The sequence below is a fragment of the Lissotriton vulgaris genome, chromosome 8 (genome assembly GCF_964263255.1).
Source record: "Lissotriton vulgaris chromosome 8, aLisVul1.2, whole genome shotgun sequence".
In the NCBI taxonomy this organism is placed as follows: Eukaryota; Metazoa; Chordata; class Amphibia; order Caudata; family Salamandridae; genus Lissotriton; species Lissotriton vulgaris.
In genome coordinates this window covers 162,516,334-162,533,256 of record NC_141696.1, presented here as the reverse complement: position 1 = coordinate 162,533,256, position 16,923 = coordinate 162,516,334, and the positions used below count along the sequence as shown (strand labels likewise).

General features: G+C 46.4%; 1 protein-coding gene across 12 annotated transcripts in view; it reads right to left on the bottom strand.

Moving 5' to 3' along the window:
- The window catches only part of EMSY (EMSY transcriptional repressor, BRCA2 interacting), a 339,048-nt gene that overhangs the window by 91,468 nt on the left and 230,657 nt on the right, over window positions 1-16,923 (bottom strand). For 6 of the 12 annotated variants that reach the window (XM_086933870.1, XM_086933871.1, XM_086933878.1 and 3 more), the window contains exons 15-16: window positions 4,822-4,881; window positions 3,948-4,112 (exon numbers count right to left, since the gene is read on the bottom strand). In XM_086933870.1, coding sequence (XP_086789996.1) covers window positions 3,948-4,112; window positions 4,822-4,881 — 225 coding nt within the window. The remainder of the gene's footprint in view (window positions 1-3,947; window positions 4,113-4,821; window positions 4,882-16,923) is intronic. The other 6 variants (XM_086933879.1, XM_086933880.1, XM_086933874.1 and 3 more) reach the window with 1 other exon arrangement.

Below are 16,923 nucleotides of genomic sequence, written 5' to 3'. Positions count from 1 at the left end.
ACAAAAAGAGAGCATGCATTAGATGCAAAAATGGCAAAGTAATATTCTAGAGTTAGCATATTGGTTTGTCTTTTAAATATAAAACACATCTGTGTTTGCCTAAGAATAGAAAAAAAATATCTGCATTAGGGATCCAGACAACAATACAGCTGGGCGCTCAGAGCAGGGCCACATATCTTTTAAAATGAAGGGGACTTTCCTTTCCCAACAATGTCCCACTTATTTCTCTGCTTAAACAAGCAATTGAAAAGCCAATAGATCTGGCTTCAAAATGAAAGTACTTCTTCGCTAACTGGCGAGCTTGTCAGTGTTTAGAAGAATGCATGGATGAGTGAGTGATTGAGTGCATGAATTGATGGATGTATAGATGGTGCAATGAAAAAGGAATGCATGAGTAGATGGATGGATGGGTGGGAGTGCAAAGATGGAGGAATGAGTATATGAGGTATCAGGAACAAATAATCCTGATATTTACAATCTAGTCACATCAATCCATTGTATTGCTAACATCCGAGGTCCTAATTACAAATTCTTACCATGAAGAAGTGGGGCTGAGGGATAGATAATATTGTGATAGATGGCCATAACTGTAGACTCCTCCAACTCATCTAACTATAGGGGATAGAGCAAGCAAGATCCAAGAACCTAGGCACGGAAGTCAGGGAAAAAGATAACCCAGAAAGAGGAAGCATAGTACAGTCTCTCGGACACTGACCAGTTCATAAACTGCTCGGAACCAAGGATGGTGAGATAACCATGGAAGACAAAATACCAAGACAAGGTGACTGCTATCTTGAAAAGGTGCAACTGTTGCTTGAGCACCAACCGAGCCGGACCTGCAAAAACCAAGCCTTGAATACCAGTCCAGCATTAAAAAGGCAGGGAGCACATAGCCACACTAGTAATTATATGCCATGGTATTTACATTAAAACGTGTTTTAATCTTGAGGCATCTCTTCCTAATCTTAAAGGAAAGTGCATTACCCTCTAAACCTGAAGGCACCGGTTACTTTCTAACACCCATCTTCTCTTCTCCTCATTATGTGAAACCGTATATCATCGTAGGCAGTTTTAATTCAGAATAAACAAAAGTTAACTGACTCCATTGTAAGTCTAGTGGATTCAAGAACGATTCCCTCACTCAAATCTGTCAGCTGAGCAGTGACGACATACTGCAGATTTTTTCAGACAACCATCTCAACAACGAGTTGAGAAAACGGCTTTTCTACTTTGCTGCCAATTGCAGTACTAGTATGAACTTTGAAATAAAGTAAAACCATAGCAAGCTGCATTTGCCCTAATACAGATTCCTGACTGACCATGTGAACAAGACACCATACTCCTAGGATGCGCCCAGGAAAGATCTGGCAGACAAAGGTGAGAGGGTGTTGCAGTTAACGTAACTTTGACATGTTCTGGCTCTTTCTCTTGGGGATGATTTCATCAGCACTGAAAACTGAAAAGGCAACACATGCACTATAAGCCTAGGTGAACAAGTTTTCAAGAACCTCCTGACCAAAATGTGTACAGTACCAGGAGGAAACTTTTAGATCTCTGTATCGGTAGAATCCCTGTATGGAGCACACTTAGCTGACTGGTTTTGATCTCAGACTAGTACATGGCTTACGAATATAAGAAAAACAACCCTAGCTGTGATGAAGTGTATCTGAAGACTGCATGGAGGGTTTGTCATGTGTAGAGTGCACCACTGTAGAACAATTAAGAGATCCATCTGCTAATGGTAGCCTTAACAACAGCTCAATCATCATCATTGCCACCAACATTAAAATGAATGCAGAACCCTGGCTCTGCCCATATAAAAATGTAACATGCATATGAATTTCATGTTGAGCAGGACCTACTCAGATAAGGAGGCATGGGAAAAAACCACCTTGTGTCAATAGCACATAGTGTATATTTACAGAGTCAGTAGAACTGTGTGCGCTTTGATGGATATAAAGCCAACAAGAAGGAAGTGATCCATGATATATGTTTACTATCACTTAAGGCTCTCAAAGGCTTTGCACATTACGCTGGCAAGGACCAGTTCCATATCCCCAAGAGATATGTGGTGTGCCTGATCAGAGAAAAAAGTGGCTTCATTAAGTTAAGTGTCTATCTGGCATCTAAGTAGATTTTGCTGATGTCTTCCTGCACCCTGGATTAGACCAGATATCTAGGACAGGTTAACAGACAACCAGTCAGTGAGTAGGTTGACTATTATCTAAAAGTCTAGTGTGAAAATCTAAGCAATGACTTCCGCATTGTGTTCTGATGGAGTCCATCCTAGTAGCCATTAGGAAATCCAGGTTTTTAAAAGAGGCCAATATGGATGCAGGCTAGCTCCTCATTGATCAGAGATTAATAGAACAGAGGTACAACACCATTCTCCACAGAAATAGAAGATGCTAACTCAGAGGAAACGAGATGTACTACTTCTAGAATAAATAGAGAAAGCCTGGAAACAGGGCTTGGAAGGGCCAAAACTGATTCACCAGCATAGCCATACACTTTGGGCTACACCTGATCTTCCGTAGTTCTCTCTAGAGCCAGATGAAAGTACTTAAGAAAGTTCCTCTCCAATATTAGCATTCAACCTAGGGATTTGGAACTAATGCCTATCCTGGGGGATTGTTTGTTCGCTTGACCACTCTAAGTCCAGGTGCACCCCCTGGTTTTAAAAGATTTAATTGAGGACTTATTGGTGAATCTCCCATTCGCTAGGAGAATGGATATTCCTGCTCAGGTTATCTGCCCTTTAGCTGCTGAAATCTGTAATGACTATAATGGCAGGAAAATATCTACAGCTCCAATGTCAGTGGAAAAGATGCATAAAAAAATCCCTTTTGCATTTGGACACAGTAGAGGGACATGGTACTATCATTGTGTACCAATGCCTCTCTGGATTTCACCACTAGAACGCAAGCTTTCAGGGCCAAGTAAATTCCTTTATGTATAATCTTAGCCTCTAGCGCATGCCAATATAAAATGTGTAAAGTCCATTCAGATATGTTGAAATTGTACAGTAAATATTGTGTCTATTTTTTGTTGAGCGCTGTTTCAAGTCTACTGATCACCCGCAAGAGAGCATACATTTCTTTATGATCCAACATATTTGTTCAGCAGAATTAATTAGGCCTGTACCATAAAACAGTGAAAGAGTAACACACATAGTGAGCTCAAGACCAGATCTCTAAAGAATCAGATATAACGTAAGCTGAAATTGTGGCAGGCACAAGGGACATAGCACTAAAGTTGGGAGTGTACGCTCACAATTTACTGGATTTCCCCCGGGATGAGTGGACAGGTTTGAACAAACTAACATGCAACTGATCCCAGTACTCTGCCAGGTGGAGCAGCAACAGTATATGGTACTTAGTATGGGGGAACAATCCTAATGCAGGATGCTTGCAACCCCATATGACTCTCAAACCGCCAGGGGATGGCCAACTTACTGTCCAAGAAGTTGTCCAGGGTCTGGACATTAGTATGTGTTCTGGCTGATGGACTTTTTGAAACCAAAGTCCAGGAATGAAGTGAAAAATAAGTACGTAAGCTCAAACATTTCAGGTGGAAGGCTTGCTCTAGGGCATCACACCCAGGCTAGCCTTTGCAGTTATGAGCACACTGATCAGGGAATACTTCTTACAGTAAAACAGCCCCAAGTTACAATATTCAATAATGATGGATTGGCAACTGATTCGAAGAGTGAATACAGGGACCAGAGTATAGCCAGACATGAGCAATCCCCATTGGCTTGCTAGAAATGACAGTACACAAAACTGCATAATTCCAAATCTATTTTTACCAGGCTTTTAACATTAGGAGTGCAACATTCTTTGCCTGGGGTTTTCAAACAACTGGTTTACCAAGTAAAAATATTGAGGTATTCATTTGGGACTGGTTATTTCTGCATATAATTCACCCACTTCTTCCCAGACACATACCTGCTGTCTGCTGCAACTCCAGTAGAGCTTTAATGGTTGAAGCAGCAGACTGGGATTCACCAGAGAGGTCCTGGTAAATTATGGTAGGGCTCGAGTCCATGGCAATTTCATGTTCTGACCAATCCTGACTTCTGGAAGCGATCACATGGACTACAGGCTGGGAATCTGCCACGTCAGTAAACACACACATTGAAAAAACTGTTAATCAGCTTTACTAAAACTGTAAACATAAATATGTTATTGAATGACTGGTAAAAAGTAATCAGGAATACAATTCTTTAAAGCGTGGCTCTCTTCAGGTTTGGGGGGAGGAGGATTCTGCTTACTATGAGAAAAGCCAGAGGCAAATTCTAGGTGTCATTTCTCAGCTTTAGAGGTTTTAAATATTTAATTATGTTTTCATTTTAAGCACACACTTACAACCCTCTAAACCCATCATGATTAGCACCCATGTCAAAATCACAGTATCCTGCAACTAGCCCAGTAAGCCTGACCATTTTTTAGTTGGGATCTTGCCATAAGATACCACTGGGTTTTCAAATTAAGTATGAACAACATACTTCGCTCAACCTCTTCACATGTTAGATTTACAGATGATGGAAAAATATATAAATGGCTAATGTCTGACCTAGAACATCAATATGATGAAGAGGAAGGCCAGCGCTGATGAGAACCATGCTTTAAGAGTCAATGCTTCTGTCTCTTGAGTAAATGATCCCCCTCTGTCAAATGAAACATTTGGTGTTAAAGCATCTGAGGCGTGCACTGTACTTCATCTCTTTCACCACCTTGTGATCTTACAGTTGGATGTGTTATGGCCAAATGAAAAAAAAATCTACCGCAATTTTCTGCTTTCACAGATAACCTCACTGACCTTTGGAGGCGTTTACTGTGCGGTACCAAGGATTATCCAGAAAATTTGACTTTGGAGGGACTGGGATCCAGAAAAAAAAGACAAAAAAACTTAACATGTAAACATTTCTTTGTTAAGCGATAAATTTCAATATTTTGAATGATGTGTAATGGGATCATCCTACAATGTAATCATGTGCATATGAATCAAAGTATAAATTTTTCTTAGGACATATTTCATTGAACCTTCCAAAGCATACAAAGGAGGATATTTATGCTGCACACATTACTTCCATCAACATCAGTATCCAGCTGTCTGTTACAAATGACTATCACAACGTTTAGGTGAGTTTGCTAATGTATGAATTAAAATAAAAATTATGCTTACGGGTTACATTCCTGATGTAAAAGAAAAACACACTGTCCAAATGCAGCACAGAAACCTAAACAGTCAAACCCAGAGGTCAACACCACCTATGGTAACCGTGATCTGTAACCATTAACCCTCACTGTAAGAGTCCTCTTAAAATGAATCCATATTGTATAGTGATGGGGTAGAATAAACAACTTTGCAGCATATGAAAGGGAAACATCAAACCTGATACACAATAAGCATGAATAACAGGTGGCTTGTATGTAGATTATGTACTGGAAATGTGTAGCGAAATATAGGTTCTCAATGATTGCTGGTTTATGTCACATACAGTACTATACATTCCAAAAGGTAGAATATAACATGATTTCTATTCTGTCTTGCTCAAGCCCACAAGTCTGTGGCTGAACTACTTGGACATGCTGAATTTTTTATTTAATGGGAACTTTTTTTCCCAACTTTTTCCCATTTAATTAAACTCATGAGTTCCTACACAAAACGAATAGAACCTTTTTGTTCAACACAATGGTGGTTATTGAAATAAAAAGTTTGCATCTAAACTTTCTCAACCCTTCTACAATCAATCACATTTGTTTTAGGAAAACAAAAAAATGTAACGTGATTTACAGGAGTTGCAATATCCTTTTTGTGATTTTAAACAGCAGAGATTCAAAATATTCAACCCTTTCAAGTCCACCCATTAACTATTTTAAAGGGTTATACCTATAAAAATACTGAATGGATTTACCCCAACCAGTGAAAGCACGATTTCAGAGTAAAGCTCAACTTACATGCTAAGTTTGGCATGAATGTTTTTTGCTGTAGGTGTGAACAAAAATTTCTATGGGGCTTAAAATGGGAAAATAAGACTTTCCCCTACACCGCCTTATTTTTTTTTTATCCTTGCACCGATCTTCTCCACAATTGACAAGCCACACCTAAGCTGACAGGGCCAATACCCAGCCAATTTTGATGCATTCAGGCATTCCTGCAGTGCTGAGGTCAAAGTCCAGTTTATTACCATAGTAAAGCAAAACTGAGATGAAAAACATAATTTCCTGTGCAACAGATTACATTTAAGAATTACTTTGTTTACACAGTGAATAAATGCTCTTTATATTCTCAAAGCCCTCTTCAGTGGGTGTTTGCCCTAGTTTATATTATTTAACCTTGTGTACTGGCTTGGTTTAAGTACATTTTGTTAGAACACAGACATGGTACAAATTCAGTGGAATAAACCATATATACAGATGTTCAGAATCAAATATGCTATCTATCACCATTATTGAGGGAGGAGAGGGGCAACATGACCCACTTGAGGCTTCAACTCTCGGGAGTTGTGCCCTCTCCTCACTCTAAACAAAGTACTACATAGTATATTACACTTTATGCATCTGCATAGACAACACACAAACCATTAAAAAATATAATTTAACTACTGTAAAGTTCACAGTGCAAAAGCCCATATATACAAAGCACTAACAGTGGGCAGCTGCACAACCATAACTCATGCCCCCGCCATACGCTTTTCATGACTTAGTGCTTGACATTAATGTCATGGCTTGACTCAAATGGCATTAACTCGCCTTAAATTTTGCTGCAATCCCTAAACTTTTGCAAGGTCCTGGACATGTCCTCAAATCAACATAATCCATTGCACAATGCCATTGATAATGTGCATTTGCGTATTTCTTTTGTTCTTTTTTTTTTACATGCTCAATAACCCCCAAACACCATGAGTGTGCAGTGTGGGTTGGCTGGTCTTAGGATGCAGTCTTTGTCTAGGTCCTCTGCAAACCTTCTTCTCACTAAACCAGTTACTCTGAACCTGCCGCTGTGAGCAGCCCTCTCTGGGAACAGAGACTGGCACCTGTCCAACCTAACAATCTGTACACACCAGGATTATTTTTTCAGGTTTCGCAGATAGATTTGGTCAACGAATCGGACACAACATGCTAATGGGCTAATAGGTAACATTTAAAATGGAATTGACATATTGGAGTTCCGATTCCGTTTTTCAAACCATTTGGCCTCATAATTTATCCCAAGAGAGCAAAAAAAAGAACATATTATACAACTTAACTGTTGCATGTTACATGTTTGCTTTGGGGCAATTAGGAGTAAAACAATGCTTTTTTTGAAAATAGACAAAGGTTTGTTGAAAACAGAACATAAATACTTGGCCAGAACATTTATTTTTTGCAGTAAAAACAGAGAAAGTTATTTAATGGACAAGTTACCTACCTTCGGTAACAATATATCTGTAAGAGGCATACATTAGTTATAGATACCTTACCCTAGAATTAACCCCAGGCGTCAGACTGGATCCGGAGAATTGTTTTCATAGCTGCACCCCTGCACGTCGGTAGGTGGCGTCGGCCGACTCCACGTTCGTCGTCGGCGTTGTGATCGCCAGCATGACATAACAGAATTTACTTAGACGCCACCCTTGCGCGCAGACGTCGGTTCTTTACATGACATTCCACGCCAGAAGCGCAGAGCCATGCAAGATACTGACCACTGATGCACAAAACTAGGGCCCTGAAAGGGAGTCCCTTACCCTAGAAGTCAGTTCGCAGAACGGGGAGGATGGGCGGGCGGTAAGTAATCTGTAACTAATATATGTCTCTTACAGCTATATCGTTACCGAAGGTAAGTAACTTGTTCATCTGAAAGAGACAATTAGTTATAGATTCCTTACCTTAGGATAGATACTCCAGCAAAACCAACCCTGGAGGTGGGTCTGCGAACTAAGTTCACACCAGAAAGTCCTGGAGAACTGAACGGCCAAAGAAGCAGTCTCTCCAGACTTGGCTGTCCAGGAAGTAGTGTTTAGTGAACATGTGCAGGGACGCCCACGTGCCAGCCTGGCAGATGTCACTGAGGGGGACTCCATGTCCCAAAGCAGTAGTGGCTGCCATCGCCATGGTGGAATGGACGCACAGTCCTACCGGAAGTTCCTTCTTTGCCAAGGAATAACAAATGTTGATGCAGAGAACGACCCACCGGGAGACAGTCTGTTTTTGCATGGCCTGACCTTTCTTGGCACCCACATAGCCAACAAAGAGTTAATCTTCCACCTGGAATTGTTTTGTGCGATTTAGATCCAGACGGTGGAGCCTCTCTTCCTTCTGTGAAGAATGCGGAGGTGGGAAAAAGGTGGGCAAAGTGATGGTCTGGCCAATGTGGAAAGAGGTAACCACTTCGGGGAGAAAGGAAGGCAGAGTTCGACAGAACAACCTTGTCCAGGTGAACAGCCTGGAGTTCACTCACCCTGCGAGCAGAGGTGATGGCAATCAGAAAAGCAGTTTTTAAAGTTAAAAGCCTGAAAGGACAATTATATAGTGGCTCGAAAGAAGCGCACGTAAGTTATGTCCAAACCAGATTCAAGACCCACTGGGGCATCACGAAAGGAACAGGAGGAAAGAGATGAGTAATGCCCTTAAAAGGAAAATGCTACTTACCAGTATGCATCTGTTCTTGGCATGTAGAGCTGCAGAGTTACACACTATGCATAGATGGCCACCTAGTGTTGGGCCCGGATGTTTGCAGTTTGTTTTGTTTTAGAAAAGTATTTCGGATTCACGGGATAGGCGACTCCTCCTTAGGATGATACTGCGCATGGGCATCGGCTCCATCCCCAGATTGTTTTTCGCCATTAGGGAAGTGATGGAGCTGTACAAGAAGTTGTGATGTCCATGTGATTTGTATCTAATTAAGATAATACTAGAACAGATAAAAGGTAGCCGGGGAGGCGGGTGGGCGTGTGTAACTCTGCAGCTCTACATGCCAAGAACAGATGCATACTGGTAAGTAGCATTTTCCGTTCGAGGCATATGAGCTGCAGATTACACACTATGCATAGATTGTATAGCAGTACCCACACCTAGCGCGACCACCCGTACCTGTTGCAGTTGTTTGAAACAGTGTTTTTAATACAGCCTGGCCCACAGTGGCTTGTTGTTTAGTTTGCACATCTACACAATAATGCTTTGTGAATGTGTGCGGCGTAAGCCATGTAGCTGCTCTGCATACGTCATCTAAGGGGATATTCCCTAAGAATGCCATTGAAGCCCCTATCTTTCTTGTTGAGTGGGCTTTTGGAGGAATTGTTAACGTGCGTTTTGCTTTTAGGTAACAAATTTGTATGCATTTAACTATCCACCTGGCGATACCTGATTTTGATATAGGGTTGCCTTTATGTGGCGGCGAGAAAGACACAAAAATTTGTTTTGTTTTACGAAACGATTGTGTTCTTTCTATATAGTACAGCAGAGCTCTTTTAACGTCTAAGGTGTGTAGAGCTCTTTCTGCGACTGTTTGAGGCTGCGAGAAGAATACGGGCAGCTCAACGGATTGATTTAGATGGAATGGTGAAATGACTTTAGGCAGGAATTTTGGATTAGTAAGAAGAACCACTTTATTGTGATGCATTTGCAAAAAGGGTTCTTGAATGGTAAATGCTTGTAGTTCACTAACCCTTCTAAGAGAAGTGATTGCTACCAGGAAAGCTACTTTCCAAGTTAGGAATTGCAATTCACATTTATGTAATGGTTCAAATGGAGGACCCATTAACCTTGTGAGAACAATGTTCAGGTTCCACACTGGTGCTGGTGGCGTTCTGGGAAGAATTATTCTTTTGAGTCGGTACTCTAAAAAGAGACAGATGTTGTCTGTTTTGTAAGTATGCTGCAATGGCAGCAAGGTGCAGTCTGATAGACGTATAGGCTAAGTTAAATTTTTGAAGGTGTAATAGATATCCTAGGATGTGTTGGATAGGTTGGATAGGTGAAGTAGTGTGGCTCACTGGTTAGAGGCGGCAGACCCGAGAGCAGAGGACGGCCCGGGACCAGGGTTCGATTCCCGGCGCGGCAGGTTTCTGGACCAGGGTCAGCGGACTCGATAATTCTCTCGCCTCGGTGCCCACTCTGATCAGCGATCACACTCGGCAACTCTGGGCATTAGCTTGCCTCATCTTCACTAACGGCCCCACCAGACCGCTGGGGATGCCTGGTCTCACCCTGGAGATACCCATTAAGGGACCATCTCTCAGGGAAGCCAGGAAGGGTTTCGCAGCGGTCGAAGCGCCTTGGGACCCTACGGGTAAGTAGTGCGCTATATAAATGCCAATACATACAATACATAGACACCTCTAAGGGATCTATTTGGTTGTTTTGGCAGTATATGACAAAGCGTTTCCACTTAGCAGCATAACATGCTCTGGTAGTGGGAAGTCTAGCTTCTTCAATGATGTTCATGCATTCTGGAGGAAGGTTTAGGTTACCAAACTCTATGACCTCAGGAGCCAGATCGCTAGGTTGAGCTGAGCTGGGTCCGGGTGTCTGATCTCTCCATGGTTGTGCGTCAGTAGGCGAGGAGATAGATTTAGTTTTTGATGTGGCACGACAGACATTTGCAGCAGCGTGGTGTATCATGGTTGTCTGGCACAAGTTGGAGCAACTAGAATGAGTGTCAGGGAATGTTGTTGTAGTTATGGCACCACTAACGGAAGTAGTGGGAGAGGAGGAAAAGCGTACGCAAATAGTCTTGACCAGTTCATCCATATCGCATTGCCCTTGGACAATGGGTGTGGGTATCTGGCGGAAAAGTTTGGGCATTTTGCGTTTTCGTGGGTGGCAGAGGTCTATCTGATGTTGTCCCCACTTTTGGAAGAACGGATGAAGAACTTGCGGATGAAGTTCCCACTCGTGGATCTGCTGTGTTTGTCGACTTAGCAGATCTGCGATAGTGTTTTGTACTCCTGGGACGTGTTGGGCTAAGAGGAAGATTTTTAGCGGTATAGCCCATCTCCATATCTGCTGTGCTAACTGAGAGAGCGGCAGAGACTGTGTCCCCCCCTTGTTTGTTTATGTAGTACATAGCTGTCCTATTGTCTGTGCGGACTAAGACAGCTTTGCCTGACACTTGGGTTTGAAATGCTTTCAGAGCTAGAAACACAGCTAGCAACTCCAAATGATTGATATGGAGTAACTTTTGTTGCGGTGTCCACCTGCCCTGCATGGTGTGATACAGTAGATGGGCTCCCCAGCCGGAGAGGGATGCGTCCGCTCTCATGACTACTTGGGGAACTAGAAACGGTTGTCCTTGGATACGTTTTTGGTGTTCCACCATTGCAGAGAACGATGAGTCCGACCATCTACCAACACTAAGTCTGTTAAGTGACCTTGAGCCTGATTCCATTGGCGTGCAAGGCAATCTCTTGAAGTGGACGCATTTGCAATCTTGCGTGAGGTACTACGGATATGCAAGATGCCATCATTCCTATGAGTTGCATAGACACTCGAGCTGGTAGCGAGTGTTGTGGTTTGAATTTTGTTAGGAGATTTTGTACACTTGTTATTCTGGCTGGAGAGGGATAAGCTAGTGTTAATTGGGTGTTTACTGTAGCGCCAAGATATTGTTGTATGTGCGAGGGGTGCAGATGCGATTTAACGTGATTTACTGTGAATCCCAAGTTGTGAAGCAGTTGAATAGTAACTTGAGTGTTTTGCACACACTGTCTGTATGAGCTGGCTTTTATAAGCCAGTCGTCCAGATATGGGAAGACGTGAATGTGCTGTCTTCTTAGATGTGCTGCTACTACTGCTAGGCATTTGGTAAACACCCGTGGCGCTGATGTGACCCCGAATGGGAACACTTTGAACTGGTAGTGTTGTCCCTCTAGCACAAATCTGAGATATTTTCTGTGTGCTGCGTGGATGGGAATATGGAAGTAGGTGTCCTTGAGATCTAGAGTGACAAGGAAGTCGTTTAGTACCAGTAATGGGAGGACCTGTTGTAGTGTGACCATATGAAAATGATCAGACTGTATGTAAAGGTTTAGAGGTCTGAGGACTAGGATGGGTCTTAGAGATCCGTCCTTCTTTGGTATTAGGAAATATAGGGAATATACTGCTCTGTTTTTCTGATGCTCTGGAACTATTTCTATTGCATTTTTCTGCAGGAGAGATATTGCCTCCTGTCTGAGCAATGCTAAGTTTTCCAGTGACATTGGAGATTGCCTGAGTGGCATGTTTGGGGGAGTAGAAGTTAGTTCCAGACAATACCCTGATTGAATTATTTGGAGCACCCACCTGTCTGATGTTTTCCCAGGCTGGCAGGTACTGTTGAAGTCTTCCCCCGACAGGAGTGGAATGAGGCGGGGGAAGGGGAAGGGAGTCATTGGGCAGGGGTAGAGGCAGAGCGTGATTTGTTATTTTTGCTTTTGCCTTTGTTATTGTTACCCCTGTACCCACCCCTTTGGTAGCCTTTACTATAGGTAGACTGTGTAGGGGCTTTGTACGAGGTAGCAGCGGTGTCTGAAGTGTATCCCCTGGTGACACCTTGATAGTTTGAGCGACAAAATGAACGTCTGGGAGCCTGAGACTTCAGGGCTCCCATAGATTTGGCGGTGTCGAACAAGTTACTTACCTTCGGTAACGATATATCTGTAAGAAACATTAGTTAGTGTTAGATTCCTTACCTTAGAATATCCCCAGGCGTCAGTCTGGATCCGGAAACTTTTGCGTAGCAGTACCCCTGCGAGTCGGTAGGCGTCGTCTGCAGGCGTCCCCTGCGGCTCCGCGTCCGTCGTTGGCGTCGTGCGCCGTGATGACGTCGCTGGAGTATATAGACGCCGCCTCCGCGCGCTGACGTCAGTTCTTTGTACACAGCTTTTCCGCGCCAGAAAACGCAGAGCCATGTGAGAACCAACACTGGTGCCATTTGAAACTAGGGCCCTGAAAGGGATGTCCTTAACCCTAGGTATCAGTTCGCAGAACGGGGAGGATGGGTGGGTTCGGTAAGGAATCTAACACTAACTAATGTTTCTTACAGATATATCGTTACCAAAGGTAAGTAACTTGTTCATCTGAAAGAAACACGTTAGTGTTAGATTCCTTACCTTAGAATAGATACCCCAGCAATACCAACCCCGGTGGTGGGTCTGCAAACCAATACATTCCTACACCAGAAAGTCCTGGAGGACAGAACGGCCAAAGAAGCCATCCCTCCGGACTTGACTGTCCAGGCAGTAGTGCCTCGCAAAGGTGTGCAGCGAGGCCCACGTAGCCGCTTGGCAAATGTCCTGCAAAGGGACTCCCCGGCCCAGGGCAGTAGTAGCCGCCGTGGCCCGAGTGGAATGGGCCCTCAGCCCAACAGGGGTCTCCTTCCGAGCCAAAGAGTAGCACGCTTTGATGCACAGAACGACCCACCGAGAGATGGTACGTTTACACACCGCCCGTCCCTTCTTCGCACCCACGTAGCCAACAAACAGTTGGTCATCCACCCGGAACTGGCGTGTGCGATCCATATAAAATGAAAGCGCACGTTTTGGGTCCAGACGGTGGAGCCGCTCTTCATCCTTCGAAGGATGCGGAGGCGGGAAGAAGGAGGGGAGGGTAATGGACTGCCCGATGTGAAAAGCAGAAACTACTTTGGGCAGGAAAGAAGGTCTAGTTCTGAGAACCACCTTGTCTGGATGAATGGACAGGAAAGGAGGTTGGACAGAAAGAGCCTGGAGCTCACTCACTCTCCTGGCAGAGGTGATGGCAACCAGGAAAGCCGTCTTTAAAGTCAGGAGACGGAGAGGACAAGAATGAAGGGGCTCAAAGGGAGCACACATCAAAAAGGTTAGAACCAGGTTCAAGTCCCACTGAGGCATCACAAACGGAACAGGTGGATACATGTGTGTGATGCCCTTCAAGAATCTCGTTACAATTGGGGACTTGAACAAAGAAGGCTGATCAGGAAGCCTTAGAAAGGCCGAAAGGGCCGAAAGGTAGCCCTTGATAGTGCCCAGAGCAGAGCGCTGCTGGGCAAGAGAGAGAAGAAACAGAAGAACCTCGGAAAGAGGGGCAGAAAGAGGATCCACAGCCTTTGCTGTGCACCATGCCACAAATCTGTTCCACCGACAGGCGTATACCAACTTTGTGGAGGGACGCCTGGCTGCCAGAATTACATCACAGACTTCAGGAGGCAAGTCAAATGGCCTCAACTGCCGCCGCTCAATCTCCAAGCATGGAGGTGGAGACTGGACAGGTTCGGGTGGAGGACCGTCCCCTGCTGCTGCAACAGAAGGTCCTCCTGAAGGGGCAGGCGGATCGGGGGACCGACTGACATGCTGAGTAGCTCGGGATACCAGTACCTTCGAGCCCAGTCCGGAGCCACAAGGATAACTTGGGCCCGGTCGCGCCTGATCAGCACTCTGGGCAGAAGTGGTATAGGCGGAAAGGCGTATAACAGACCGCAACTCCACTCGCGCCGAAAGGCGTCGCAGTGCGAGTGCCGTCTTGGAAACTCCAACGCGCAGAACTGATGACATTGCGCGTTCTCTTCTGTGGCGAATAGATCTAACCAAGGCTCTCCCCATCGCAGAAAGAGGCATTGCGCCACGTCCGAGTTCAGACGCCATTCGTGATCCATCGAGCACCGACGGCTGAGTTCGTCCGCCCTGGCGTTCATAGAACCTGCCAGGTGTTGAACCGCCAAGGTCACGCCCTGACGTTCCAGCCACTGCCAGAGGCGCAGAGCCTCCTGGCAAAGGGTCCACGACCCCACTCCGCCCTGTTTGTTGCAGTACCACATGGCGGTGGTGTTGTCGGTGAACACCTGCACCACACTCCCGTTGACAAAGGGGAGGAATGCCTTCAGTGCTAGACGAATCGCCCGCAGCTCCAACAGGTTGATATGGAGCCGGGACTCCGCCGGAGACCAGATGCCTCTGATCTCTGCCTCTCCCAAGTGGCCACCCCAGCCCTGGAGGGACGCGTCCGTCACGACAACGTGCTCCGGTTGGGGAAGGGAGAGGGATCTGCCTCTGACCCAATCGCGGTCCGTAAGCCACCACTGCAGTTGTCTCGCAGTGCCCTCCGAGATCAAGACGTGGTCGGACAAGTTGCCCTGATGCTGGGCCCACTGAAACTTCAGGTCCCACTGCAGAGCCCGCATCCGCCACCGGGCGTGATGCACCAGAAGGATGCAGGAGGCCATCAGCCCCAGCAGCCGCAGCGTCAACCTGACCGAAACCCGGGATAGCGACTGAAAGATGGGAATCAAAGCCTGTATATCCCGGACCCGCCGTTCCGGAGGATAAACCCGAAACTGCGCCGAGTCCAGAACTGCTCCGATGAAAAGGAGCTTTTGAGAGGGACACAGGTGTGATTTCGGCACATTGATGGAGAACCCCAGGTCGTGCAAGAGGTCTGCCGTCATCTGAAGGTGGTGGACGACTGTCTGGGGCGAACCCGCCTTCAACAACCAGTCGTCTAGGTAGGGGAAGACTGAAACCCCTAACCTGCGCAGATGGGCTGCGACCACCGCCATCACCTTTGTGAAAACCCGTGGGGCGCTGGTAAGGCCGAAGGGGAGCACGATAAACTGAAAGTGCTCCTGGCCTACCGTGAACCGCAGGTAACGCCGGTGGGCCGGCAGGACGGGGATGTGAAAATACGCATCCTGCAAGTCCAACGCTACCATCCAGTCTTGTGGGTCTAGAGCAGCCAAGACCTGAGCCAATGTCAACATCTTGAACTTCTCCTTCCGGAGGAAGCCGTTGACGTTCCGTAGATCCAAGATAGGACGTAGGCCCCCCTTGTCCTTCTTGGGTACCAGAAAGTAGTGGGAATAGCAACCACGCCCTACTTCTGGCCCAGGAACGCGCTCGATGGCCCCTTTGGCCAAGAGGGCCGTAACTTCCTCCTGCAGAAGCGTCAAGTGGTCCCCCGACACACGGTGGTTCTGCGGTGGCATGGCTGGAGGAGTGGTCTCGAAGGGGAGGGAGTAGCCCCTTCGGACGATTTGCAGCACCCACCTGTCCGATGTAATTGTGCGCCAGTGAGCGTGGTGATGGCGAACCCTGCCACCCACCGGCGTCACATGGGGCCGAAAGCACGGACTAGGAGGACTTTGAGGCAGATGCTGCGGGGGGAGGTGTGGCCTGACCCCGCCGCTGTCCCCGACCGCCGCCTCGGCGGTTTCCACGGCCGCCACCGCGTTGAAAGGATTGTTGCGGCGCGTGGCTGGCAGCACGTGTGGGGACGCCCCTTCCTTGGCCACGAAAGGAGCGAAACGAACCCGTCTGCTGGCGCTGGGTCGAGAGACCCAAGGACTTGGCCGTGACCCTGGAGTCCTTGAAGCGTTCCAGCGCGTGGTCCGCCTTGTCGCCAAACAGGCGACAGCCATCGAACGGCATGTCCATCAATGCAGACTGGACATCTGCCGAGAAGTTGGCGGATCTCAGCCAGGCGCGGCGACGAATCGCCACCGTCGTTGACATAGCTCTGCCTAGCGAGTCGGTCGTATCAAGACCACACCGTATAGAATATTTAGCTGCGTCTCGGCCCTCAGCCACAGCCTTGCCGAGCTTTGCCCTCACCTCCATGGGGCATTCAGGCAGCAGGTCCGCGACCGTATCCCACACAGAGTGGGTGTAGCGGCCCAAGAGGCAAGCGGTGTTGCAAGACCGCAGTCCCAAACTCAGGGACGAGAAGACCTTCTTGCCATACTGGTCATACCTCTTGGATTCCCGATCGGGCGGGGCCGACGGGAATGCGTTCTGGGAGGTAGAGGCCTGGATCACCAGACTCTCGGGGGTGGGATGGGTGGACAGGAATTTGGGGTCGTCCGGACAAGGGCGGTGGCGTCTGGCCACGTTCCGATCAACAGGCGAACCTGAAGCGGGCCTGGACCACGTGCCCAACAGAACGTCTGACAAGGCTTCGTTAAACGGCAGCAGTGGCTCCTGTGGGCATG